Below are 27,744 nucleotides of genomic sequence, written 5' to 3' on the forward strand. Positions count from 1 at the left end.
ATACATACATACATACATTATATATATATATATATATATGTGTGTGTGTGTGTGTATGTATATGTGTATATATATATATACACACACATATACATACACACGCTTGTGTGTATATATAAAATACAAACATGTATATACACATACATATCTATATATCTATATGTATTTATACTTGCTTATATAAGATCTTTGAGGGCAAGGATAGTTTGATTTTTGCTTTTGTTACCTGTAGCACCTAGCATAGTACCTGACACATACTATACTAGGCACTTAGTAAATGAATATTGGTTGATTAAACAGAGAAAAATAACTTTATCAATGACAAACACCAACAAAGGACTTTAGAAAGAGCTACCAATCTACCAATCTTTTATATTTTAAATTGGGTCTTTTGTTAAATGCACAAGTTACAATCTTACAATAGAATTTACTCTTCAGTTTTCTTATCTTTTATGGACTGATCTAAAGGTCTAAATTCAACTAAGCCAGAACAAGTCTGTTCTCACCTGCCATATTTAAAAACAAATTTAAAAATTTCATCTCTTTTTTTCCAAGGTTGGCTCTTTGTGTGAAGAAATGAGAGTTCAAAAGAGAATATGGTAAGAATTTTTTTACAATGGAAAAGTGTTTCGTAAGTATATTTCAACTTTCCCATGTATTATGCACTGGCAATTAACTAATGTCAGTCAGCAAATGACACCCCCAATCCCTTGCAACGTCTACTTGCATCTCTTGGCACATGTCAGTGCTCACAAAGTGCCATCCTTAGTGTTGTTCAAACAAGCATTTCATCTAATTCTGTCACATCAGAGAGTTCAGACACCAAATTTAATAACAAGCTACAAGAAATAGGTTCATCAGTTAAGATTACAAGCCCAGCTTCTGTTGGGAGGACCTATAATTCTCTGAAACTTCCCTATTCTTAAAAAGCTTCATTTTTATTAGCTTGGATCACCTTTGATTAAATCAGAAAAATCAGAAAAACAGTTTTAAAGAATTAAGGATGTGACTCCCCCTTTTGTTTTTACAAGTGAATGAAAAACTACTACATGATATACCTAACCTGAATTCAAACATATATTCAAACAAAGCTGTATTTTATAGCTGTAGATTAAATGAAATTAACAAAATGAGGTATTTGTAAAGTAAATTGAAAACATTAAAGTGCCCACATAATAGTATGCACTTTTCATGTTGTATGTATACTAGTTAAGCACACAAGCTGTAGGTCCCTGGAGAGGTAGTGTGGGGTAGTAGAAACAGCACTAGTCTTGGCACCAAGAATTCAACTGGGTTGAATCTCTCTCAGCTAATACTCAAAAGTTGAGTGACCATTACTTAAAACTCTCATAGTCTTAATTCCTTCCTTGTCTGAGGATAAGGATGAGGATCAAAACAAGCATGGTGGGGGGCAGATAGGTGGTATAGTGGATAGAGCACCAGCCCTGGAGTCAGGAGGATATGAGTTCAAATCTGGTCTCAAGACCAGACACTTAACACTTACTAGTTGTGTGACCCTGGGGCAAGTCAGTTAACCTCAATTGCCTCACAAAAACCAACAACAAAAACCCATTAACAATCATGGCATAGTGTCCTACTTGAATGCTGTAAGGATAAGGTAATGAATGTCAAGTGTTTCATGAATCCAAGAGTATTATCTAAATGTTAGCTATTAGTAAATTATAATCTTCTTTAACCTTTTATATGTGAGGAAAAAACAATGTGAAATGCACAATGGCATAGTGGAAACAAAGCCACCCTCCAAGTCAGGAAGACCCAGGTTCCACTACAACTCTTATACATATGATGCTGGGGGTGAATAACCCTGGGTAAGTCAATTAGCCTTGTACTGGCCCAGGTAACTACCTAAAAGTAGGAGCAGTACTGTAGCTACAAAACCTCATTGGTAGAAGCAGCTCCTCTCTGGCAGTGCCCTACATCAAGAGAAACTTTGTCATTGCTATTCAGTCATATACAACTCTTCATGACCCCATTTGGGGCTTTCTTGGCAAAGAAATTAGAGTGGTTTGCCATTTACTTCTCTAGTTCATTTTACAGATGAGGAAACTGAGGCAAACAAGCCCAGGGTCAAACAGCTAGTTTGGGTCTGGAGCCAGATTTGAACTCAGGAAGATGAGTTTTCTGACTCTAGGCACTGCACTGTGCCACCTAGCTGCCCATAACAGAAACATAGATCCAGTTAAAAAAAATTCTCCAAGGAACTCTACATGTAATAAGAGCTTAATGTTGAATATGGAGGCTGTTAGAGCAACTTACATGTAATATATTCGAATACTGTCTTAAGAAAAACCCCACTCAATTTGGAGTAAGAGAACATTAATTTGAATTTCATCCATGGCACTCAATTCCTGGGTGACTTTGGGCATGTAACAATCTCTGTGGGTCTCAGTTTCATCTAGAAAATGAGATTTGGACTAAACAGCTTCTAAGGTTGCTTCTAGTTCCATATGCGGGATGCTATGCATTGTTTCCTATGAGAATAGATGGGCAGAGCTGAGCAATGCCTGAGGGGAATTATTAGGTATCATGGCATAGTGGAAAGCACACTGGAATTGTCTGACTTAGAATGGTCTCAGTTTAAGTCTTACATCTGATGCTTAATAATGGAGTAAACCTAGTTAAGTCATTGGAAAGTGCAATAGGGGCCCCTAGACAAGAGCTTCTGGGGGTGAAAGGGAGAATGATAAAAGCCAGCATTTATATAGTGCTTTAAGATTTGCAAAGCATTTTCTCATTTTATCCTCAACAACAACTATGGGAGGCAGGTGATATTATTATTCCCATTTTACAGTTGAGAAAAGAGACAGATTATGTGACTTTCCCAGGGTCACAAAGCAGGTAAGGTAGAATTTTAACTCAGATCTTCCTGATTCCAGGGCTAGTGTTCTAATCATCATGCCACCTAGTTGACATAAGTCCTCTAGACCAAGGTTTCTAGACCTGCAGCAAAACAGGTGGTTTGAGAGTATTTGTTGACTTGTTTCACTCACTTCTGACTCTTCATGATCCCATTTGGGGTTTTCTTTGCCATTTTCTTCTCTAGCTCATTTTACAGATGAAGAAACTGAGGCAAAGTTAAGTGATTTGCCCAGGGTCACACAGCTAGTAAATGTCTGAAGCCAGATTTGAACTCAGGAAAATGAGTCTTCTTGATTCCAGGACTGGCACTCTATCCACTGCACCACCTAGCTGCCTGGTGAGAGTATTGCTGGGAGTCAAGAAGCAAAAGACAAATTTTGTAAAAAGGAAAGTTTAGATTTGATATCAGGAAAAGTTTTCTACTAATTAACATTGTGCGAAAGCAGACCGAGTTCCTGGAATGGAGGTCTTCAAGCTAAAGCTAGATGACCACTCATTAGGTGTTATAGAGTTGATTCCTTCTCAGGCACAGGTTGGACTAGGTAGTCTCTGAGGTCCACTAGCTCTGGGATTCTTTGATTTATGAATTTGTTTAATCCCTTCTTCAAAGATTTACATCATCCAACTTCATACCTTCATGGACTAAGTGCAGATGACAAAATCAACATTCACCATCTTCTGATATTGCAGGTAATTCTATCCTTTCAATGTTAGAGTCTGTCAGCTCCTTAAAATTTCAATTGCTTTTTCTAGTCCTTTATTCTCCTGCATACAGGAAAACTGTAACAATCTCTCAAGCTCACATGGTTACCATCCTAGCTCAGGATCTCATTGCTTTTCACCTAGTTATCGTAACAGCTTCCTAATCGGCCAGTCACCTCATCCCTTCTCTCCAGTCCATCCACCATACTGCTGCCAAAGTGATAATCCTCTCTGATCATGTCACTCCCTAGTTCAAGAAGTTCCAGTGATCTGTTATTGCCTCTAAGATAAAATAAAAACACCTCTGTCAAAGCCCTTCACAGTTTGGCTTCAGACTACTTTATAGACTTATCGTACAGTCTTCCTCTTCAAGATTCAGCCAAACTAGACTTCTTGCTATTCTTTGCATACAGCATTCTATCCCTCATCTCACATTTCTGCAGAGGCTGTTGAGTTCATCAACCCTGGAATCCTCTCCTTGACCTCCCACTCCCAGAAGTCCTAACATACTTTGAAACTTGGCCCAAGCACTTTGTTCGTCCTTCATTTCCAACGGGGACCAATGACATCACGGGGTGATGTCTTGACTTGCAAGTGAATTGGATTTAAGTGAATGAGAGCTGCACAGAAGTCATCAGCCTCACTCTGTCTTCCAGAGTCATCAAAGTCCAGTAGCAAGACAGAAGTCAGGATGACCAGCAACGGCCTGGGATGCAGTGGTTGGCCTTGGCATCTTCAACTTCTGAGCAAGCTCTAAAATGTTCCACAGCATCTGCTTCAGCTGCCTTCATGGCCACTGTAACAAACTGTTCTCATCAGGGGAAGTCTTCACATGTTTGGAGTGACATCCCCCTAAGTCACCGACAGGTTTGAAGACTGTTGGCTAACCCTCAACCTGGTTTAGCCTGTCTGCAAAGACAATTTAGTGGGGGTAGAGCCACTGTGCATGCTACAGCAATCAAATACTGTTTCATTCATTACTGGGCCCAAGCATGGCCTTTTACATAAGGCCTTTTGTGATTTGACCCAGATTGAGGCCTTCCTCACACTTAGCCCTCTGAAATGATTTTGCATATGTGTTTATATATATACATATACACATATATATATAATTCCCTTAATAGAATGCTCCTTGAGAGCTCTTTAGAATTGTTTTCATTTGTCTTCTGTCTAGCTCATCTAGCTCAGTGACTTGTCCACAGCAAATGCTTAAAAAATCAGATGAAATGAGAATTTCTTAATTAATTTACTCAGTTTTCTAACCTGCAGGCTTGAATAACATCCCTGTGACAAGAATCCAAATCATTATTTTCTGTGGTGTGATGATTTTTCTTGTTGTCTAAGAACCCCACTAAATAAGTGGGTACTATGCCAGGTACTCCAATGTGTCCAGAGGATTCTTTTATTTCTAATGACGATATCAATTATTGGTAATACTTTACCTATCCTACAGTTCACAAGGCACTCTCACATATATGATCTTACTTGCTTCTCTCTCCTTTGCCTGCCCTTTGGATCCCAGAACCCCACTAAAAGTAGAAGAATTGAACTGGAGTAATCACACACCATCCTGACTGCACGAGACCACATAGTTGAGGTTAAGCATGAAGTTTCTTCCAGATGTCTCTCATAAAACATGTAGAGTCCATGTGCCCAATTACTTTGTTTGTGCCTCAAAAACAAAAACTTCAGCTATGAAGAATGGGAAATTTTATTCACAAAACTGGCTTTTCATGAGCCCCCTCACATTGATTCAGTCTTCCCAATACCATGGACTATAGTACCTCTTTTCCAAGTCTAGTAGCAGTACCTTCCCATTCAGAATAGCTGTTTGCCTCCATGAGAGTTAAACATGAGAAAAGACAATTTCCATGTAACCTCCTTATAATATGAATCACAGTATCACTGTAGCAGCTATATCTAATAATAATCTAGGCATATCTATTCCTGCTTGGATCAGATCATACCGTAACTGAAGAACTTAATGTGATCTTGAAGGCTAATTCAACTCTCAGTTTATTGAGGCCCACAGAGGAAATTGGAGCAGCTAGACAGTGCAGTGAACAGTGTCAAGTCAGGAAGACTGATTGTTCCGAGTTCAAATCTAGCTTCAGACACTTACTAGCTGTGTGACTCTGGCCAAGTCACTTAACATTGTTTACCTCAGTTTCTCTTATGCAAAATGACTGAAGAAAGAAATGGCAAACCACTCTAGAATCTTTGCCAAGAAAATCCCAATTGGGGTCACTAAGAGTCAGACATTACTAAAAAATGACTCAACAAGGAAATACGTGACATGGTTAAATACCAAGTTTTAATAACTTCCATCTGATTTTTGCTGAATTTTAGAGGATACAGTAACAACATTAACTGAGATGAATATTTAAGAAGCCTAGTGGAAGTAAATTATTTTGTGAATATGACTGATTTTAGAGGAAAATTGCTATACCAAAAGCAACATGTTGAAGATGATTGACTCTTGGCTATGTAGTATAGTGAATAGAGCACTGAACTTGGAAGTCAGAAAGACCTGAGATTGAACCCTGTCTCAGATGCTTAACTAGGAAAGTCAGTCCACTGCTCAGCCTCAGTTCCCTTATCTGTCAAATGGAAGTAACAGTAGTATCTGCTTTACAGGGTTGTTGTGAGGATACACTTTGCAAACTTTAAAGCTATATAAATGCTTGTTCTTATTATTTTTCTTCAGTGTACTTGTGTGTATATATGTTCACTATTTAATATATTTAGTTTCATATATTTATAAACACAGGTATGCTCTCTCATTTATTTTGAAAGAACTTTAAAAACTTACCCTTGGTATCACTTTGGATAATAGGAGAAGGATATAGATTGAATGTGTGATTTCACTGGTGTAGGAAACTCCCAAGTGAAGAAACTTTCTCTTTTTATGCAGATTTTTACCTTCTGTGCAACTCAGAGAGTTGCCTGGCACACTGAGAGCCTGAGTGATTTCCTCCAGGTTGGACAGTTTGTCAATTTGTCAGAGGTGGGACCTGAAGCCAAGCCTTGCTAGCTTAGTGGCCGGCTCACTATCCTCTACACAGCACCTCATAATCAAACTAGCATCCTGGTGGAAAATTCCTAAGTGCCCAGCACTCAGGTGTAACAAATTGTGATTCTATATCACCCTTCTCTCAGCAACAAAAAAATTATTACTTTGGACAAGAAATCCTTTTATCAAGATTTTAGAAAGTTTCTATTCAAACTCCATTGGACCATACTGTATTATTTTAATTGGGAAAAAAATTAGTTCCATGTATTGCTTACTCACATTTTGATGTCCATCTCCAAACATTTTACTGAAAAAAAGAACAAAAAAGCTTCCCCTTGGTATTTTTGAAGTGATTTAATGCATAAAAGAACATCCCAAAAACAGAACAATTATTGGTCTCATTAACAATGAAGCATTGCAAGTATATGGGGTGTTTCCTCCCCTACCACTAAACAGGAACATACGCTAAATAAGTGTGAAAGGAGGTGAGGATCTTAGCATTTGATGAGTATCTCAAAGTTTTGTACAACATTCATATATGGCTTATCTCACAGCAATAATATTCTGTGATACTTAAAGATGGATATTATATTTATTCTTATCCTTATTGGTAAGGTGTTATTTCAGAGTTATTTGATGTATAACAGAAACAACAACGACAAAGACCCCACAGTGAGTACTTTGTAAATTCTAAAGAGGTAGTTTTGCCAATACAAAGGTGAGGGCTGGGGAGAGAACAGCAATGCCCTTTTTTAGGTTTTCCTCAACATTTGTGAATGTACCATTTATGTTCTGATCTTCTACTTTGGGTTAGGATGCAAGGGGGGCTATTATTTCTAAAGTTTGAAGCATAGAAATCCACAACCAAGTGAGCATTCGATTACCTTTGGGAATCTCCTAATAGATTCTGAGTCCCAGGCTTGAAATGACACATTCAGCTTCCCCAAAACTTGCTAGGATTTGTGACCTGACCAGCAGTGTCCACAATTAGATCACCGTTGTCCCCAGATTTCACTGGTGGCCTGAGGATGATAACTTAAAAGGTCTGCTATGGTGATTGGCATCAATCTTACAAAAGTACCTCATGCCAGGCCTGAGATAACTTCTATAAAAAAAAAAAAAAAGAAAAAGTATCTCCCCACGCCCCACCTGTCTGTATCTGTGAAGCTGCATGTCTGGAAATTGGAGATAGTGCATGCAGTTTCCCATGCTCCAATTGCGTTTCACAAAGAGTCATAACAGACCTAAAACTTAAAGAGAGGTTCCTGAAGGGGAGAAATAACTGGGGTTTTTTTGCCTGTGATTGCCAGATGCCTTGCACTATTTAAAGGGTGGGTCAGGAAGATTAGGCACATGTTGAAAATCCTTGACACTGGTCATTGGACAACACACAGTGGATCCTAGCCTTCTGATGAGAAATAAGAATCCAGATATTCCAAGGGGTGACAAAACATAGAAAAGATGTTCAAAAAGTAGGGGAAGGGGGGAAAAGCACTTGCTAGAGAATGTATATAGAAACCACTAGAAATGAAATGACAAAACATTAAGCAGGTATACTTTGTTATACACAAGAAAGCATAAATATACAGTAAATAAGTAGATATTAGACTCAGCATAATATGTACACATCTGAATGCCCATGAAACGATGCAGTAATTCCTGGAGCATATCATCAGCTTAAAGCAGCTCTACTATACAAGTGTTTCAAGGTAACAGATGCTGAGAACAACATAGGTTAACACTAAGTAGATATTCATATACATTTACCTCTGGAAAATGCACAAGATGCAAAACAAAGGTCAAAAACGAAATAACACTTCTACCTCCAAGTATCTTCTTTCACATAAATATGCACAAGTCCATTGTCTGTCTATGTGTGTATTGGTGCCTTGCAGCCCACTGCCCACAGGACTTCCACGCTGCCTGGCACCTGGTCTCTTGCCCTCACTGACACTGAAGGAATAATAACGTCTTCATTCGGCTTCTTCTGCACCTGCTCTCACTGATGCACCCTCAGTGAGCTCCCATCTCCTCAGGCTCCTGCTTAAAATTAAAGTATAAATAACACCCCACCCCACCCCCACCTTTCCAAACTTGTGGGTTTCTTTCACTTTCACAGGTTATTTGCAACCAATACTGTCAAAGCAGCATAAAGGCCATGCCCGGGTGCATGTAGGAGCCGAGTGGAGAGAGAGCAGCTTTGTGCACTTCTGCAAAACAAAACTAAACAAAACAAAAATCCACCAAAAAAAGAAAAAGAAAAAAAAAGAAAAACTGTCCTTTTTTATTGGTTTGCTCTGTCTGTAGCGAGGAAGACACTGTGTTGCTCCTGTGCTCTTTCTATTAACTTCCTTTTCTTCTTCTTGTTCCTCTTGTCCTTTGTCTTTGGAGTTCTCTTCCCTAGAGGAGATGGGAGGGTTGGGGATGGGGGAGACAGAAGATGAAAGGATAAAGTTAGAGAAGCTTTCTCAGCCAAAGAGAATCCAGACAATTTAGAATTTTGCACAAAGTCAATCTGGAAAGCATCACCTGTGGAGGAAAAACTGCTGGGGAGAGAAAATAGTTCACATTAGACAGTATAATAATAATTTGCTAAATTGGATGTTCTGTCTAGAATACATGGATTTGTCTTCCTGCTCGAGGGAAATGATAACATAAAAATCTCTCATTGGCCCATTCAGTTTTGAAAATATCGTTATACCTTACACACAAGGAGTCTATTTGGTTAATGTTTTTTCCAGGTCAGACTTGTGATTTAATTGATTCACTTCAATGGAGGGAAGTCCAGGGAAAAAATTCTCTCCACCAGTTCAGGTTGGCACCTACTCTGCAAATTATTGTTAGAGAGTTGTCTGATATATTGGGAAGTTCAGTAGTACTTTGCCTAAGGTTACACATCCTTTATGTGGCAGAGGCAGAAGGAGCTGAACTTTGACTCTGAGCTCAATAAAATATGTATTTAACTCCCCTCCATCTCCTTTAAACCAACTTTTTAGTGATATAGTCCTCCAGCCGCCATTTTACTTCCATCCCCATCATTTTACTGTTGGTCCACACTTCAATAGACAAAAGATGACAAGCAAGTACCTCAGAGGTTCACAACATCTGCTTCCTTCTCCCTCCCTCAAATCCAAACAGAAAATGAATAGACAGGTACACAGGCCATTTCTGATGATGAGGATGATAGCAGCTAATATTTATATGATTTAATAATATTGAGGATTCGCAAAACACTTTACCTATATCATTTTACTTGACCCTAACAACTCTGTGAGATAGTTATCATTATCCCCATAACACTGATGTACAAACTGAGGATGAAAGGTTAAGTGACTTGCCCTAGGTCATGCCATGTTTGAAATTTAACAAAAGGGTAAACTGAGGGCATTCTCTAAGCAAGATAACATTTATTATAATAAGTCAATGGATTGCCATTATTTATGCCAAAGACCCTGAGCAAAAGTACAGTTCCCCTTTTATAGGTTTTGGAAAGTGCAAAGGAAAGAACAGAACAGGGTAGATGACATCACAAGGGCAACGTGATTGGTTACAAAGCTGAGGTGCAGGGAACAACATGATTGTTTGGAAGTCTGGTAACGTCCTAGCAATGAAACTCCCTTCTCTCATAGACTAAGAAGTGCTCATAATTTGAATGCAGGTGTGAGACAGTGGCCCACACTTTTGGATAGCAAACCAGACATCCCTGAAGGATAGCTTGGTGTTGTAAAGATGTTAGGCCTGACTCTTTTGTATTCACACACATCCCCAAAAGTCACTTAAATTCCTTGAGGCAAGAATAGAACAGTGATTAGCAACTGGATTAGAGCTGGATTTCTAAACTTAATCCGTTACAAGCTAGTTGAATTCTGACCTAAGTTCAGAGACAGAGAGCCATGACTTGAGCAGTTATAGGAGAAAAACAATTAATTGTAACTAAGATCAATAAATTAATGATACAGGATCAATTCAATCTTCTCAGTCACACAGCTAGTAGTAGTAGCAGTAAGAGCCAACATTTATGTAGTGCTTTAAGGTTTGCAAAGCACTTTACATATAAAGTTTCATTTTATCCTCACTACAACCCTTGAGATAGGTGCTATAATTATTCCCATTTTACAGATGAGGTAACTGAGGCAGAGGTTTAGTAACCAATCTATGATCACACAGATAATAAGTATTTGATTCAGGATTGGATCTTAGGTCTTCCTGATTCAAGGTCCAGCACTCTATTCAGCTGGCTTGACCCAGGCGTCAGACTTTATTCACATTATGGCCTAGTAACATGGAATACTAAGTACTTTCATAACTGTGCCTGTAGCTAGATTTGAACTCAGGTCTTACTGACTCCAAGCCCAGCACTCTATCCACTGGGAGGGAGGGAGGGAGGAAGGAAGGGAGGAAGGGAGGAAGGGAGGAAGGGAGGAAGGGAGGAAGGGAGGAAGGAAGGAAGGGAGTATAAGACTAGGAAGTTGATAGTTCTGCCTAACTCCACACCTTGATCAGATCACATTCTACAGTACCGTGAATCAATTTGGGGCATATTTTGGGAAAGACACTGCTACCTGGAAAGAGTACCCAGGGGCAGCTAGGTGGCACAATGGATAGGGCACTGGCCCTGGAGTCAGGAGGACCTGAGTTCAAAACTGGTCTCAGATCAGACACTTTACACTTACTAGCTGTGTGACTCTGGGCAAGTCACTTAACCCCAATTGCCTTGCCAAAAAAAAGAAAGAGTACCCAGAGGAAGGCAACCATAGTAATGAGCCTTGAAATCCTACAACATAAGAACCAGTTGTAGGAACTGGAAATGGGAAATTTTAGCCTAAAAAGAAATATGTAACAGATTCATAATAACTAACTTCAATATTTAAAGGTCTTTCACATGAAAGAAGGATTTGACTTCTTCTCCTTGGCCCTAGAAGGCAGAACCAAGAGCAATGAGTTAGGGATAGGGTAAAGGTCAGGGGGATTTGGGAGGGTTTACAAAGAGGCAAATTTAACTTAATATAAATGTAGCCTGTCCTCTCCACCCCCCCCACCCATTCTTTACTCTAGCTACTTTTGGTTCTGCATATTTTTTAGATAAAAATCTTCTCCAAACCACAGGTCGCATCCTTGTATGTTACTTTTTTTTTTTAATATTCAGTCATATGCTACACAATTCTTAAAACAGACTTTAAAATATAAATAGAATTCTAAGCAACATTCCCTCATGTACTTTAAGCTTACTTTCATACAAATACATAGACATACATATCCTACAAATATATATACTCAGTGGGAGGAATGGCCCTTTATAAGGATCATGAATTGGGAACACATGTGACCCGAGTCTACATGCAGGTAGCATGTGTTATCAGAGCATGTGGAAGTGAAAGTTGGTCCTTTGCAGCTGAAAAGCTACCTATGTCTTCTACTGAGATCACATGTTATTTTCTGCTGGTCCTGCTTATGAAGATAGGGTCAAGGGCTGCTCTGTACCAATTCCCCAACTGGGTTTTGTTTTCTGCTCCTCTTAGCTGGTGGCCAATTCTGGCTCTTTTCAGGGTTACTCAGTACCTTGTACAATCACTAAGAATGCTGTATTACGACGGTTACAACTCTGACCAGTTTTTAGTCCCATTCACCATCCTCTGGGGCTGGTTGGCAGGCATGGTGGTCAAAGGGCCTGTTTCATTTGGCTCTGACAACCTGCTCTTTTCGTTTCCTCCTGGGCCTGAGCTATACTCCTAGGAGGAAGTTCTCTTCATAGCCACCCAGAGCTCTGCCTTTCATCTATCAGAGGTGCTGGGCTTGGTAAGTATGTCCCTACAGGCAGGAACTGCACATGAACAGCATTCCTCAATCAACTCACTTCTTAGCTAACACCAGTAAAGTTCACTTCAGCTCTTATGGTCAGTATTCTTAGCCAATCAGTGTGAAGGTCTCTTGGTCTCCTCATTAAGGCTTCCTAAAGCCAGTGGCTATGAGGATCTCTGCTTCTCAAGCCAGGATGGACAAGGAAAATACAGAAGCTGTAAGTGAGATTAGTTCTGCCTTTGGGCCTTTTCTTAGATACTTCTGTTAACTACTCCTCTTTTTTTTTTTCAGATCCCTGCTGTTTGATTCTTCTTGACTCTCCTCAGCTCTTAAACCCTTTAAGTGAACTTCATTACCCTCCCCCTGGGATACCAGGATGACTGTTATTGACAGGAAACCAGTTTTGGGATTTCTGATACCCCTAGTGGAGTCTAATCTCCCTAGGGTTCTACTTTCCCAAACAGATGAGGAATTAAGTTCTTGAAGAGAACACAATGTACGCAGAGTCCCTACATTTTCCCTGGATATCTCTCTATTCCTGGAACTCTCTCCTTCCTGATTTGTGCCTACTGAATTATGTAGCTGTCTTCAAGTCTCAGTGAAAATCTCACCAGCTGCAAGAAGCTTTTCCTAATGCTCCTTAACTCCAATGCCTTCTTTGCCCTTTGATTATTTCCAATTTAGCTCGTATGTTTCTTGTTTGTACATAGCTGTTTGCATGGCATATTGTTTCCCCCAGAAGAGTGGGAGCTTCTTGAGGGCAGGGACTGATTTTTACTTTTCTTTGTATCTCTAGGGTTTAACACAGTGTCTGGCACAAAGGAGGCTCTTCATATATGTTTGTTGACTGATTTGGCTGATGTACTGGGGTAAAAGATAAACAAATGAAATAACAAAAAATCCCAAACAATTAAAACCTCATTCCAGGAGCCCCCTCTGTTCTATTCAGTACAGCAACCACTGGAGGGTTCCAAAGATTGGTTCTGTGAAAATAGTAATTATTATATTGACTAGAGACTTCTGAGAGACACTGTGACCTTTCTCCAAATTTTCTCAGCAATACAAAGGTATGTCTCTCTCAGATCTCTCTACCTAAACAAAAACTTCCTTAAAAACCAGAACTATTCAAGTCATGGAATCATGAATCTGAGAGTTGGAAGTGACCGCATTGGTCATCTAGTCCAACTTATGTTGCTCAGTCATTTCAGTTGTGTCTGACTCTTTGTGACCCTATTCAGAATTTTCTTGACAAAGATACTGGTTTGTGATTTCATTCTTCAGTTCATTTTACAGATGAAGAAACTGAGGCAAACAGGGTTAAGTGACTTGCCCAGAGTCATACAGGTAGTGTCCAAGGTAGGATTTGAACTCGGGAAGATGAGTCTTCCTGACTCTAGGCCTGGCACTCTATCCACGGCTCCACCTAGCTGGACTTGTCCAATTTACACACAAAACAAACCCCCAGTATCACATACCCAACAAGTGATTGTCCAGCCTCTATTTGAAGATCTCCCATAAGGTGGAACTCGCTACCTCTTAAAGCAGATTTTTGCTGTCTTCTAAATGTCAGGAAAATCTTCCTGATATCAATCCTAAATTGGCTTCTTTAAAACTTTTATCCATTATTCCTAGTTCTGTCCTCTGAGGTCAAACATAAAAAGTCTGATCACTTTCCTCCAGTGATATGCCTTGATACACTTAAAGATAGCTATTTTCCCTGGAGACTTCTTCAGGCTAAAGACCTCCAGTTCCTTCAACCAATCCTCATCTGACCTGGACTCAAGGCCCTTCATTACGCGTATCACCCTTCTCTGGATACCTACCAGTTTATCAATGTTCTTTTCAAACGCTGGTGCCTAGAATGAACACAATACTCCGTATGAGGTCTGACACTGGCAAAATACAGTGAGATTATCCTCTCTCTATTTCTGGTAGCTATAACACTCATCATCATAATCATGAAGATAATGATAGTAATAATGACTAGCATTCACGAAGCACATAAAAGCACTTTACATATCTTACCTCATTTGATTCTAATGACCCTGTGAGATTTAGTGCTATTATTTTCCTGATTTTTAGATATGAAGAAATGGAGGTTGAGAGAGGTTAAGTAACTTCCCCGGGGTCACACAGTTAGTCTGTGTCTGAGACAGGATCTAATTTCAGTTTTCATGATTAAGTCCAAATACCCTTTCCATCGTGTGCCCTAGCTGCCTCTTAAGTCAAATGGACTGCTTAGGAGGTAAAGAGCTATGCTGATTAGAGACCTTTGAATAAGGACTGAAAAACCATTTGTGCGAGTATTGTATTCTTGTTCAGGGACAAGCTGGGCTGGATGATTTCCACAGACCTTTCTAATGCAGAGGTACTATCATTCTAAGATCTCTAAGTAACTTAACCTAGTGAGAACTATGGCTAATTAATTCAACATAGATAAACTGGAAATTTTGAAAAGCTTGGGCTGTATACAACCTAAGTGGCTAAATCACCATTTCCTCTTCTACAAGCAGTGAGGGTATGGTAGCTTATATTCAATAAGCCTGTATTAAGTTCCTACCACAGGCCAAGTAATCTGCTATTTGTGAGGGATAAAAAGACAAAAATATCATCAAGGAGCTTACATTCTAACAGTATCCCAATAAGCAGGGGACCCAAGATTTAGGATCACTCTAACTAGGTGTGTGACCTCGGACAAGTCAATTTACATCTATGGCCCTCAATGTATTAGCTTATAAAATGAAGGAATTAAGCTAGATGGACTACACCAAGATTCTATCCAACTCCATGTGATCACTACTAGCAGGGCCATTCTAGGTCTGTCTTACTTCTAGAATAAGATAGACCATGGCTAAAGGATCTAAAGTTCTGTTCATTCAATAAACAAAGAAGAAAATCTAGGTTCTCAAAAGATAAGTGACTTTTCTTATTTTTGTGATTCATTCTCACTTGGCACAAATGGAATATAGGCCAAGGAGAAGGTTCTCTCCTAATGTCAAATGCTCTTAGTTTATTGGGCAGTTAATAAAAACCTAGGAACATGGGAAGTTCAGATGAGTTATACAATACAGAGTACAAAGGAGTCAATTTGAAAATGAATGGGCCAGATGCTATATTGAGAATGTGTATTAATTCCTTTAGGGCACTATAAAAACCTTTCTGTCTGTTCTTTGGAAAAGATTGTTTATTAGCACTCCATTACCCAGAAAGAGTTAAAGCATCTCTAACATGGAGAAATTTACTTTCTTCTTTGGATCGAATAAGAACTGGTATTTCCTACTTATCCTTAAAAAAACCATAATTTTAAATTGAGGAAAATGTTTTTACTTTATGGCCAAAAGCCAGTTCGGTAAATAGTCACAAACTTTGTCAGATAGCCCTAATCTAATTCTGTGCTTCATAATTTGAGATAAATGAACTATCGCCCAGAATAAACACAATGGCTACAAAAATGAGAAAAAATAACTTATTTTTTTTATATGACACTACATTAAAATAATGAGAACATGATTGCATTCCCATATTAAATTATAAGGGTCCTTGGAGTTAACTTCTGCTTTTCATTAAAGTCTGGCATTAATGTCACAAATGGCATTTTGCCATCTGTAAATCTAGTTAATCCTACCCAATGAAACCTCAGCCTAAACGATCATTAATCAAAGCAGCCTTAAAGTTACAACTATTTAGTAACACTATATCTAATGACGAGACACACCTAATAAGGTCAGAGAGATGAAATACTTAACACGAAATGGCATATTTAAGAGAAAATGGTTTCAATTACAGGAGTTTTACCAAGTTTTCCTTAGTTCTATATTTTATCTTACAGGGAAAAACAGCCCAAGTTAAAAAGGGATAACATCGCTGGCTCTATTTTTTACACCTCCCTCGTTAAGAGTTTTTAGCAAATTGGAGATAAAGATATAAAAAATAAATGATAGCATCATTAGGTGAAAAGGTTTATTCTATCAATATCAAGCTCTTTATCTGGAATCTTTAGTTTATTGATGTCATTCAACAAAAACAAATCTTTTCACAACTTCCTGCAAATTTGGTAGAATAAAGTTTACTTTGAACTAAAAGCACATCTAAATCATATAATATTTTAAACTACCTGAAAAGAAGGGTCAGAGTTCAACTATTTGCTCAGTTTTGATTATTCTGATATAATTTTTTTCTTACTGGAATATAAGATTGCCTAGGGGCTTGTGATAAATGCAATATTTTATAAAAAGGAAGCCATTCCATATTTGTATCCAGTTATTCCCATCACAGCAGATACTTGAATTAGGTAGTTAATAAAAACACAGCATATTAACCTCTACCCAGGAGTGCTTCCATAGGAAAAGGGAATAAAATCTCTTTACAGCTAGGATAATTCCTATACTTTGTGTGGTGCTTGTTTCAACTACTAGCAGAAAACCTGGAGCCCAATTTGTAACTCTGAAAATCTTCCCAAGAGAGCTCATTTCAAATGCACCACCCTTTATTTAGAATCATTTCTCACAGATTTATTACCAGCACCAAAGAGTTAAGATGGCTACTCAGGATTTGACTTGTATTAGGCCACAATTAAGGGACCATATTTTGTGGTCCTTGGGAGGTTATTCCTACTTCCCTAAAGACACAAAGATCCTGAGAAAAACGTAAAAATAACTGCAAATAAAATGTATAAAAATGCTTGCATACTCTTCTTCCCCCAGGCAATATAAAGATTTGCATATACTTGAACTAGGGGAACACTGTACATGGTAACAGGAACATTGCACCATGACCAACTTTGATAGACTTAACTCTTCTCAGCAATACAAGGACCTAAGACAATTCCAAAAGACTCAAGATGGAAAATTCTATCCACAGCCAGAGAAAGAACTATGGAGTCTGAATGCAGATTGAAGCACACTATTTTCACTTTTTTTTTTGTTTTGTTTCTTCTTTCTTGTGGTTTTTCCCTTGGGTTCTAATTCTTCTTTATGACATGACTAATGTGGAAATATGTTAATATGATTGTACATGTATAGGCTATATCAGATTGCACATCGTCTTGGGAAGGGAGTAGTGGAGGAAAGGGGAGAAAATTTAGAACTCAAAATCTTATAGAAGTGAATGTTGAAAACTAAAATCAAATCAATAAAATTTAAAAAGTAAAAATCTTCAATATTGTAAAAATGATTTCTATATAGTTGAAATTCAAGAGGGAAAAACTAAACTTTAACAAAATAAGCAAAACAAATATTTGAGTTTTCCCTTTATGATACACTAAAGATACATGGGAGTAGTAATATAAAAGTTGATTCCATGTAGTCTACATAAAATCTGTTGTGCTCAGACTCACCAGACACCATGAAAATGACTTCAAGTGTTTCTACTTATCTTGAATGCTTCAGAATCACCTGGTATGGATAGCAGTAAAAGTCTAGTTTGATGGCTCATTGGCCCATACTGTTTTTTGCCAAGAAAAAGATGGTAGTCTTAATTTGTTTTCTTGCTTCTCTGTCAACTAGATAAATATCTCTGAACAACATGCTGCCTGAGTGCCATAATATAAACACCTCATATCAAATATTTTCAAGTTTAGGATTTCTCTGGCACATAATAATATATAAACTTAGTCTTTATAAATATATAAACTCAGTTGCCACATTGGTATTTCTAAAGCCCAGATTTGGCCATATCACTCTTCCCTGGATAAAGAGCCTTAGTTTCTCCATATTATCCAAAGGATAAAATACGAACTTTTCTCTGTTTCACATTTACAATCCTTCTGGTTCTAACACATTTTTTTCTGGCTGATTCCATGTTATAACCAGCACCCCCCACACACAATATTTCAGACAAACTAGCTTACTTGGGTTACCCATACATGACATCCCATCTCCTGGCCATATGCCTTGTTGCACAGGCTTTCCCCACCTCCTTGGAACAATGTCTCCTTACCTCTACTTCCTGGAATTCCTAAGTTGTTTATAGATTTAGTTCAAGGAGCATTTCCTACAAGAAAATTTTCATGTTTCTTCTGCTCATTAGTGTCTGAGAGGAGGGGGGGTGAGAGAGAGAGACAGAGAGAGAGAGAGAGAGAGAGAGAGAGAGAGAGAGAGAGAGAGAGAGAGAGAGAGAGAGAGAGAGAGAGAGAGAGAGAGAGAGAGGAGGCAGGAGGGAGGGAGAAAGGAGAAGGAGGGAGAGAGAAAGGAGGGAAGAGGGAGAGAGGAGGAGAGGAGGGGGAGAGAGAGAGAGGGAGAAAAGATAGGGAGAGAAGGAGAGAATGAGCAATTTATTATCTGTGTATATGTTTCCCTCCACTAGAATGTAAGTTCCTTGAGAGTAATGACTTTTCATTTCTTTGTATCCTTACCACCTGTCAAATCTTCAAATTCTGTAAAAGGAGTCTAAGTAGAAGGAACAGAATCAAGACAATTAAGGGAGAAGGGCCTAGGGAAAAGGATTCAAGGAAATAGAAATTGACAAGGTAAGTAGAACAAAGGAAAATAATACAAAATAGTGAAACAGTTAAGAAGCTAAAGCTAAAGTGATAAGAAAAAAACTTGAGGCTTATCAAGAGGATGGAGAATGGGAAAATGTCACACAGAAGGAAAAAGGCAATGGAACAACTGGAGCTAAAACAAACAAGATGAGTTACTTCTGTGGCAGCTAGGTGGCACAGTGGATAGAGCACCAGCCCTGGAGTCAAGAGGACCCGAGTTCAAATGTGATCTCAGACCAAACACTTGACACTTACTAGTTGTGTGACCCTGGGCAAGTCACTTAACCCCAATTGCTCCCCCCGAAAAGAAAAAAAGATGAAGTTCTTCTAAAAAAGAGAAAACTCTATGTTTTAAAAATAACACAGTTGAAGACCAATCAATGCAGGGAGAAACAGAAGTGATTTCATCATCTAAATATAATATAGACTAGGTAGAAAGAATGAGGAAATAGATAAGGAGCTCAGAAAAGAGACTACAAGCCTGGTATAAAAGTATGGAAGTTGTTTGTGGGGGGGGGCCCGGGGGGGGTGAATCTTATCTTTTTTTTCCCCATTCACAAGCATTTATAATTGAAATTGATAATTCCCAAAAGTTAATGTCTTCTTGATATTCTTAAATGACAATTTCATCTTTCAAAAGGTATGTGAAACAATAAGGGGATAGTAAATACTGGATCTTATTCTCATGAAAAGATAGATACTGGTGGCTGGAATGGAAATAATGGAGACATTTAGGTGGGGGAAGTAACTATTCTCAACTAAAGTTTGTGAAAGAGGAGAAGAAAGCTAATCAACATCTGATACACAACATTCCAGTGAAGGAGAAAAACAGGAATTGACTGAAAAGATCAATATGAATGCACACATTATTCAACAACAAACAGATTAAAAAATAAAAGGAAATATACAAAAGAGGGAAGCAATGGGAAGGCAACATAGGATACATATTAGAGTATGGTATGGTCTCATTGGAATAGTGTCAGGTGTTCTAAACTGAACCTGGTGAGGAACACTCACGACAAGAAATTTTTCTTTTTTTTTTTTTTGCCTTAAAGCTAACGAAGGGAGAGGAACTACTAAGCCTATACCCCCCTAAAAAGATCAAGGAGAGAGGAAAAGGAACCATATGTACAAAAATATTTGTAGCAGCTCTTTTTAGAATGGCAAACAACTGGAAACTATGGGGAAATACCTATCCAAAAAATTACGGCACGTGACCATAAAGGAATATTATAGTCCTGTAAGAAATGATGAAAGAGATTTTTTTGGGGGGGAAAAAAAAACCTGGGAAGACTTGCATTAACTGATGCAGAGTAAAAATGAGAAGAGCCAGGAGAATGATTTACATAATAAGAAAATTATAAACACAATTTTGAAAGACTCAAGAACACTGAGCAATGTAAGGACCAACCATGATTTCAGAGGACCAAAGATGAAGAATGCTATTTACTTACTTCCTAACAAACGGGCGATAGATTCAAGATGCAGAATGAGACTCACATTTTTTAAAATATATTTTTCTTCTTTTAAAAATTTTATTAATTTATTTTGATTTATCAGTAATCACTTCCACATGCTTTTGAGTTTAAAATTTTTCTCCTCCTTCCTCCCTACCACCCTCCCCAAGATGGCACACAATCTGATATAGGCTATACATTTACATTACTATTAAAAACACATTTTCACATTAGTGGTGTTGTAAGTAAAAATTAAAACCAATAGAAGGAACCATCAGAAAGAGGAAACAAAATTCAACAGAAAAGAAAAAAAAGGCAATTCAACTTTCATAGTTCTTTGTTCAGATATGGATAGCATTTTCCATCATGAGGCCTCTGGAGATGTCTTAGATCCTTGTATTGCTGGGAAGGGTTAAGTTTATCAATATTGGAGACTCACATTTTTGAATGATCAATGTGGGAATTTGATTTGATTGACAATGCATATCTGTTACAAAGGTTTTAATTTTTATAATAAGGTATGGGGAGATGGGAAGGAAAGAAAGTAAATCCTCATCAAAAGAAGGAAATAGACCTTTGCTGGAGTGGAAGGGTTGAATCATTATAACAGAAATAAGGCAGAACTGCTCAATTCTTATATAACTTTTTTTTCATTTTCAGGTAAAGATAATAACCATTGCACTGGAAATGACAGAACCAAAACAATTAATAGGGAGTTTAACAGGGAGATGAATAAGAAAATAAAGATCACCAAGTTGCCTTTGATGAATTCAAGATACTAGATCAGATAAATTGGAACCTTGGGTATTGAAAAAATGGCATATATGATTGCTGAGCCCCCCATCTCCTTCGGTTACATGTGAAAGATGGTAGAAAACTGGAGAGGTATTATAGGATTATAGAAGGATATATGGTATTTGGATTTTTTTTTAAGGGAAGAGAACAGGGTCTACAAACTATAGGTCATTGTGAATTTGAGTTAGATTCCTAGGGAAATTCTAGAATGGATTTTTAAAGAGGTTAGTGAATTTCTAGAAAAAGAAGCAGTGACTACAACAAGCCAGTATGACTTCATCAATTATAGGTCATGTCAAACTAACTTTACCTTTTCTGGGTTTTTTTTGTTTGTTTTGTTTTCAGTTTCTAAACTAGGGATCTAGAAATGGTATAACATTTACCTAGATTTTTGAGAAAGTTTTAGTGATTTAACATATCTTTCTGGACTAAGATGAATGACACAATTAGACTCAACATGTTGAATGACCAAACCAAGGAGTAGAAATGGTTCTGTATCAACCTAATAGTATATCGCCAGAGGACTACTTACCTCTGCTTGTCTCTGTGATTTTTGACATTTATGTCAGCGTCTTATATATAGGCATAAATGTCTTACGCATAAAGGTTGAATATATACAAAATTTTCAGGGATAGCTATTATACGAGATGACAGAATTGGGATCCAAAAAGGTCTTGAGAGGCTAGAGCATTCAGCTGAATCTTGTTGTTGGTCAGATATTTTCAATTGTGTCTGACTTGTCTGACCCCATTTCAGGTTTTCTTGTCAAAAATACTGGAGTGGTTTGCCATTTCCTTCTCCAGCTCATTTTACAGATGAAGAAACTGGGGAAAACAGGATCACATGACTTGCCCAGGACCATACGGTGAGTAGGTGTGTGAGGACACATTTGAACTCAGGTCCTCCTGACTTTGGGCTCAGCACTCTCTCCACTGAGTCACCTAATTACCCCCAGCCAAATCTAATAACATGAAATTCAATAGGGAAAAATGTAAAAGCTTTACACTTGGGTTCAAGAAATCAACATTATAAGAATAGCAAGAGGAAGGTATCACTAGATAGGAATTTTTCTTCAAATTAACAGGGCAAGAGCTCAATGAGTTAGCGATGTGATGTGGCCACCAGTACAGCTAACATGATCTTGGGCTACATTAACAAAGGTAGAGTTCTCAGGAATATGTGAGAGTTCTGTTCTTGCCATTGGTCAGACTCCATCTGGAGAACTGTGCTCAGTTCTCAGTGTCACAATTCCAGAACAACATTGATAACCTGGAAACTATACAGAGAAAGAAAATCAGAATTGTAAGAGGCCTTAATTCCATATCATGAGACCGAAAGGAATTAATGATATTTTGCTTGAAGGGAAGGCTGGGGACAAGACAGTTGGTGTTTGAGTAACTGAACAGCTACCAAGTGGAAGATGGTTTAGATTTATTCTGTTTGTTTCAAGATAGCAGAACAAGAAGCAATGGGCAGATCATGCAAGAGGTGAGTTGAGGATTGATGTCAGAAAAAATATCCTAACAATCAGAACCATGGAGATATGGAATGCACTGCCTAGGGAGGGTATGGGTTCTTCCCCTCCTCAAAGTCTTTCCATAGAGGCTAGAACAACACTGATTTGGTAATGGTAATAATGAATAATAATCATAATACTGGGATTATGTTTTATATAACCCTAATTTAAGTGGCATTAGGTTTTCCAGAGGAATCTGCAGGGTAGCAGAGACAACAATGAATTTGGCATCAAAACACTTGAGTCCAAGTCTTGGTGCTTCTACTTTATGATCTGAGTGACCTAGCAAAGTAGCTTAACCTCCCCAGCTGTAGAGGGCTGGCTTTGGGGAGTTGGAGGACTTAGGCCAGCCCAGGTCTTACCTGCAGATTGTACTAAGCCTGACAGCTGTGAAACTCAGGATGTCGGCTCACCACCCCCCTGTTCCGTTTCTTGAGAACAGGATGCAAGAAGGGAGGAAACGGGTGGGGTACAGGACAGGATGCAGGAAAGAATGTAACAGACAAGGTACAAGGAAGGAAGGAAATCACTTAATTAGATTTGTACTTTTCATGAATAATAATGTTACCATTGCTTGATCCAGTACTATATAAGCCTGAGCCCTCAGATCAATCAACAGAGTTTGTTCTTCACTGCTCTCACCTGGCCCGTGTTTCTTTCTCTCTTCACACTCTGCTGGCATCAGACCACAGCCGGGGACGCAGGCACTCCCGGCACCCAGCCTCAGTTTACCCACCTGCAAAATGTTGTCTGTAATACCTACCTCACAGAATTATTTTGAAGACTAAATTAGATTTTGCATCATTGAAAAGGTCTTCTACAGCTGTCAATATATATTCTTCCTCAGAGAATCCCAAACTCTCTACAAAGCTCAGCTCTGACAAGAAGCCTATTCTGATTCCTTCTAATTAATAGTGTCCCATAAGACTACTCTGTATATACTTTGTACACATTTTTATGTACCAAACATGTACATATACAATTACATATGTGCATATACACATATGTATATATGTATATATACACATATAACATATCAATTGTTATACATGTTACTTCTAATAGAATTCAACTTCTTGACGACACTGTCATTTTCATCTTTGTATTCCCAGTCCCTGGCAAATATAAGGCACCTGACAAATTCTTATTGAATTTGATTCTATGGTTGATAAAGTGTTTTGTAGATTGTAAAGCATTCTATAATGGCAAGCTTGTAATCCTACTATTCTTGATTCTGGTACTGGACTGACTAATTGCCTTTGCAGTTATATTTTAAGATAACTGTCTAATAATCCTCAGTAGCCATTTTTCTGCTGTTTTTCAACTCCTCAGGGGAAAAAAAAAATATGTCAAACAAATCACACAAATGACTTAAGATGTACAGGGTCAAAAAGACCATGCCAAAAGGAGACAATGGCAACTTATGTTTGTTCCACCTTCAAAGAAAGTTAGAAACTGTTTGATATCAATATGAATTTATCACATACCTGTCTAAGTATCTATGTACCAGGTATTGCCCTGGGTACTGGGGAAACAAAAATAAAAATCAAACTCATTGCTGTCAAGGAGCTTATTAAAGGGAAACAGGACACAGAGAAGTCAGTACAAAAGAGACAGGTAGATAGAGAGAAATAATTTAAATACAAAATCACTGGGGGAGGGGAAGAAATGTGGGGGAGCACTAACAAATGAAAGGATCAGGAAAAATCTCAGGTACAAGATGGTACCAAAGCTGAGTCTTGGAAAGAGTTCTGGAATCCAAAAAAGAACATTACAGACAAAAGAGGTAGCTGCCTATAGAAAAGGTATTAATGTAGAAGCTAGAATTCCATGCACTGGAAACAGCAAGAAGGCCAGTTTGACTAGAATTTAAAGTGAGTGAGAGGGGAAAAAAGGAAATCTGACGGAAAAGTTAGGTTGGAGTTCAACTATGAAAATCTTGAAAGTCTCAAAAGAGTTTGTATTTTATCCAAGGGGCAATAGGAAGCTACTTAATTTTCTTAAGTATGGAGGTACTATGGTCTAGAACAGGAGTGGGGAACCTGCGTGCTCGAGGCCACATGTGGTCCTCTAATTCTTCAAGTGCGGCCATTTGACTGAATCCAAACTTCAGAGACCAAATCCCCTTAATAAAAGGATTTGTTCTGTCAAACTTGGACTCAGTCAAAAGGCTGCCCCCAAGGACCTAGAAGGCTACCTGTGGCTTGAGGCCACAGGTTCCCCACCCATGGAACATCAATTTGGTGACTATGGGGATGATAGATAGGTGAGGAAGCAATTAGGAAGACTATTACAATAGTTGAGTTAGTGCTTGTAAGTTGGTGGATAAGAGATATGTTCAAAATAGTAATACCTTCTGAGAAATTTATCAGAGGTCATCCAGTGTATTACACATAGAATTTTTTGCTGAGAATGTCATCTGTTGCCTTTTTTCTAGCTTATTTTTAAATGGTTTCATTTTTTAAAAATATTCTTTTGTGAAAATAGAGGAATATTCAGCTATAAGAAATACTTCATCCTTTTTGAGAGATAATCCAATCTTCAATCTTATATTTCAAGGTATTTTCAACACATGGTATTAGAGATGTGGGTCAGGCTTCTCATTATCATATCTTTTAGAGCCAATCTTCACTCAATTATATCAAAACAGACATCTTCACTATAGAAAGATTCTTTCCACTTACTCCAAGCAATGTTCAATAAAACACCTTTGCTGTTATAGTAACACGTGGACCAATCCTCAGAGTGATTTTTACTTTAGAGTTTGACCTTGGAAAAATACTACAGGTGGGGCAGGGCCAAGATGGTGGAGCAAAAGCAGTGACTTGCTGGAGCTCTCCCCCAAACCCCTCTAAATATCTGTAAAAATTGGCTCTAAACAAATTCTAGAGCAGCAGAACCCACAAAAAAAAAAAAAAAACAGAGTGAACCACATTTCCAGCCCAAGACAACTTGGACAGTTGATTGGAAAAGTCTATTGTGCCAGGCTGGGAAAGGAGTATGGTTCAGTGTGGGTCCACAGACAAACACCAGGCCTCAGTGAACCTGGGGCAGGCCTCAAGGGACTGAATCATAGGCACCTGTGGTGGTTTCCAGACTTCTCAACCCACAAATGCCAAATACAACTCAGAAGGTCGGTAGGAAAAGTGTGTTACTGCCATGAGAGAGAAGCTCAGTCCCAGCCCCAGTCCCTGCACAGCCCTGGGGTGGCAGCTGCTTCCAAAGCTCTAGGCCCACAGACTGAGGGGGAATTGAGTGGCTGATAAGAGAGGGATTGCAGGGATCTCTTTGCTGGTGTTGAGGCAGGAATCTCTTGCTTTGCCCTTGCTTGAGTCTAGGTCACAGTTCTAGGTGGCAAGGAGTGCTGTCATGGTGGAGCTTGTAATGGTAATGGGGAGGCAAGGCTTATCACAGTTCAAAGACAAAAAGGAGTGCTTGCGGGCACTCATAGACCAGAGTACAGGCCAGGAAAGGAGTAAACACCTCACCCTTGATTGTACCACCTTGGAAGAACTGAAAATTTACAGGTCCCTAGAAGTATCTCTGAAAACAGCTGCACAAAACCTCTGAAGCTTGGGACACTACACCCTCCATACTGGAAGCAGAACCTTACCTTAACAAAAAGTTTATAACACAAGTAATTTGCTGGGATCAAGAGTAAACTGCGCAAAAAAAGGTCAGACCATAGAATCATTTTTTGGTGACAAAGAAGATCAAAACATACAACTAGAAGAAGACAACAAAGTCAAAGCTCCTACATCCAAAGCCTCCAAGAAAAATATGAATTGGTCCCAGGCCATGGAAGTGCTCAAAAAGGATTTTGAGAAGCAAGTAAGAGAAGAAGAGGAAAAACTGGGAAGAGAAATGAGAGTGATGCAAGAAAATCATGAAAAACAAGTCAACAGCTTGCTAAAAGAGAACCAAAAATACTGAAGAAAATAACACCTTAAAAAATAGCCTAACCCAAATGGCAAAAGAGGTCCAAAAAGCCAGTGAGGAGAAGAATGCCTTAAAAAAGCATTTAATGCCTTAAAATGGCCTTAAAAATTGGCCAAATGGTAAAGGAAGTCCAAAAGCTCACTGAAAAAATTAGCATGGAATCAATTGGAAGCCAGTGACTTTATGAGAAATCAAGACATTGTAAAACAAAACACCCCCCCCAAAAAATGAAAAAAATTGAAGACAATGTGAAATCTCTCACTGGAAAAACAACTGACCTGGAAAATAGATTCAGAAGAGATAATTTAAAAATTATTGTATTATCTGAAAACCATGATCAGAAAAAGAGCCTAGACGTCATCTTTCAAGAAATTATCAAGGAAAATTGCCCTGATATTCTAGAACCAGAGGGTAAAATAGAAATGTAAAGAATCCCCTGATCACTTCCTGAAAGAGATCCCCGAAGGAAAACTACTAGGAATATTGTAGCCAAATTCCAGAGTTCCCAGATCAAGAAGAAGATATTGCAAGCAGCCAGAAAGAAACAATTCAAGTACTGCGGAAACACAATCAGGATAACACAGGATTTAGCAGCTTCTATACTAAGGGATCAGAGGGGTTGGGACATAATATTCTGGAGGTCAAAGGAGATAGGATTACAGGCAAGAATCACCTACCTAGCAAAACTGAGCATAATCCTTCAGGGTAAAAATGGACGTTCAGTGAAACAGAGGACTTTCAAGCATTCTTGATGAAAAGACCAGAGCTGAATAGAAAATTTGACTTTCAAATATAAGACTCAAGAGAAGCATGAAGAGGTAAACAGGAAAAGGAAATCATAAGGGACTTATTAAGTTTGAACTATTTATATTATTGCATGGAAAGATGATATTTGTACCTCATGAGACCTTTGTCAGTATTAGGGTAGTTGGAGGGAAAAAATTATAGACAGACAGACAGATAGGTGGATGGATGGATAGATAGAGGGCACAGGGTGAGTTGAAGATGAAGGGGTAATATCTGGAGAATAAAATTAAGGGGTGAGAGAGGATTATACTGAAGGTGAAAGGGAAAGGTAGAATGGGATAAATTATCTCATATAAAACAGACAAGAAAAGGCTTTTACAATGGAGGGGAAGTGAGGGAATTTGAGAGGGAATG

The 27,744-nt window shown here is 38.4% G+C and overlaps 1 protein-coding gene and 1 long non-coding RNA gene across 3 annotated transcripts in view; one reads left to right on the forward strand and one right to left on the reverse strand.

Annotated features, from left to right (window-relative positions):
- Window positions 1–6,624: 6,624 nt before the first annotated feature.
- The window catches only part of RSPO2 (R-spondin 2), a 259,264-nt gene continuing 238,144 nt past the window's right edge, over window positions 6,625–27,744 (reverse strand). Inside the window, exon 6 of the mRNA XM_020970219.2 lies at window positions 6,625–8,995. Coding sequence (XP_020825878.1) covers window positions 8,880–8,995 — 116 coding nt within the window. The 3' untranslated portion in view covers window positions 6,625–8,879. The remainder of the gene's footprint in view (window positions 8,996–27,744) is intronic.
- LOC110196827 (uncharacterized) overlaps window positions 22,388–27,744 on the forward strand; it is a 54,528-nt gene continuing 49,171 nt past the window's right edge. For both annotated transcript variants that reach the window (XR_002321325.2, XR_013485746.1), the window contains exon 1: window positions 22,388–22,616. This is a non-coding gene — a long non-coding RNA (uncharacterized LOC110196827). The remainder of the gene's footprint in view (window positions 22,617–27,744) is intronic.

Source organism: Phascolarctos cinereus, unplaced genomic scaffold (genome assembly GCF_003287225.1).
Source record: "Phascolarctos cinereus isolate Bilbo 61053 unplaced genomic scaffold, phaCin_HiC Scaffold_4;HRSCAF=312, whole genome shotgun sequence".
Classification (NCBI taxonomy): domain Eukaryota; kingdom Metazoa; phylum Chordata; class Mammalia; order Diprotodontia; family Phascolarctidae; genus Phascolarctos; species Phascolarctos cinereus.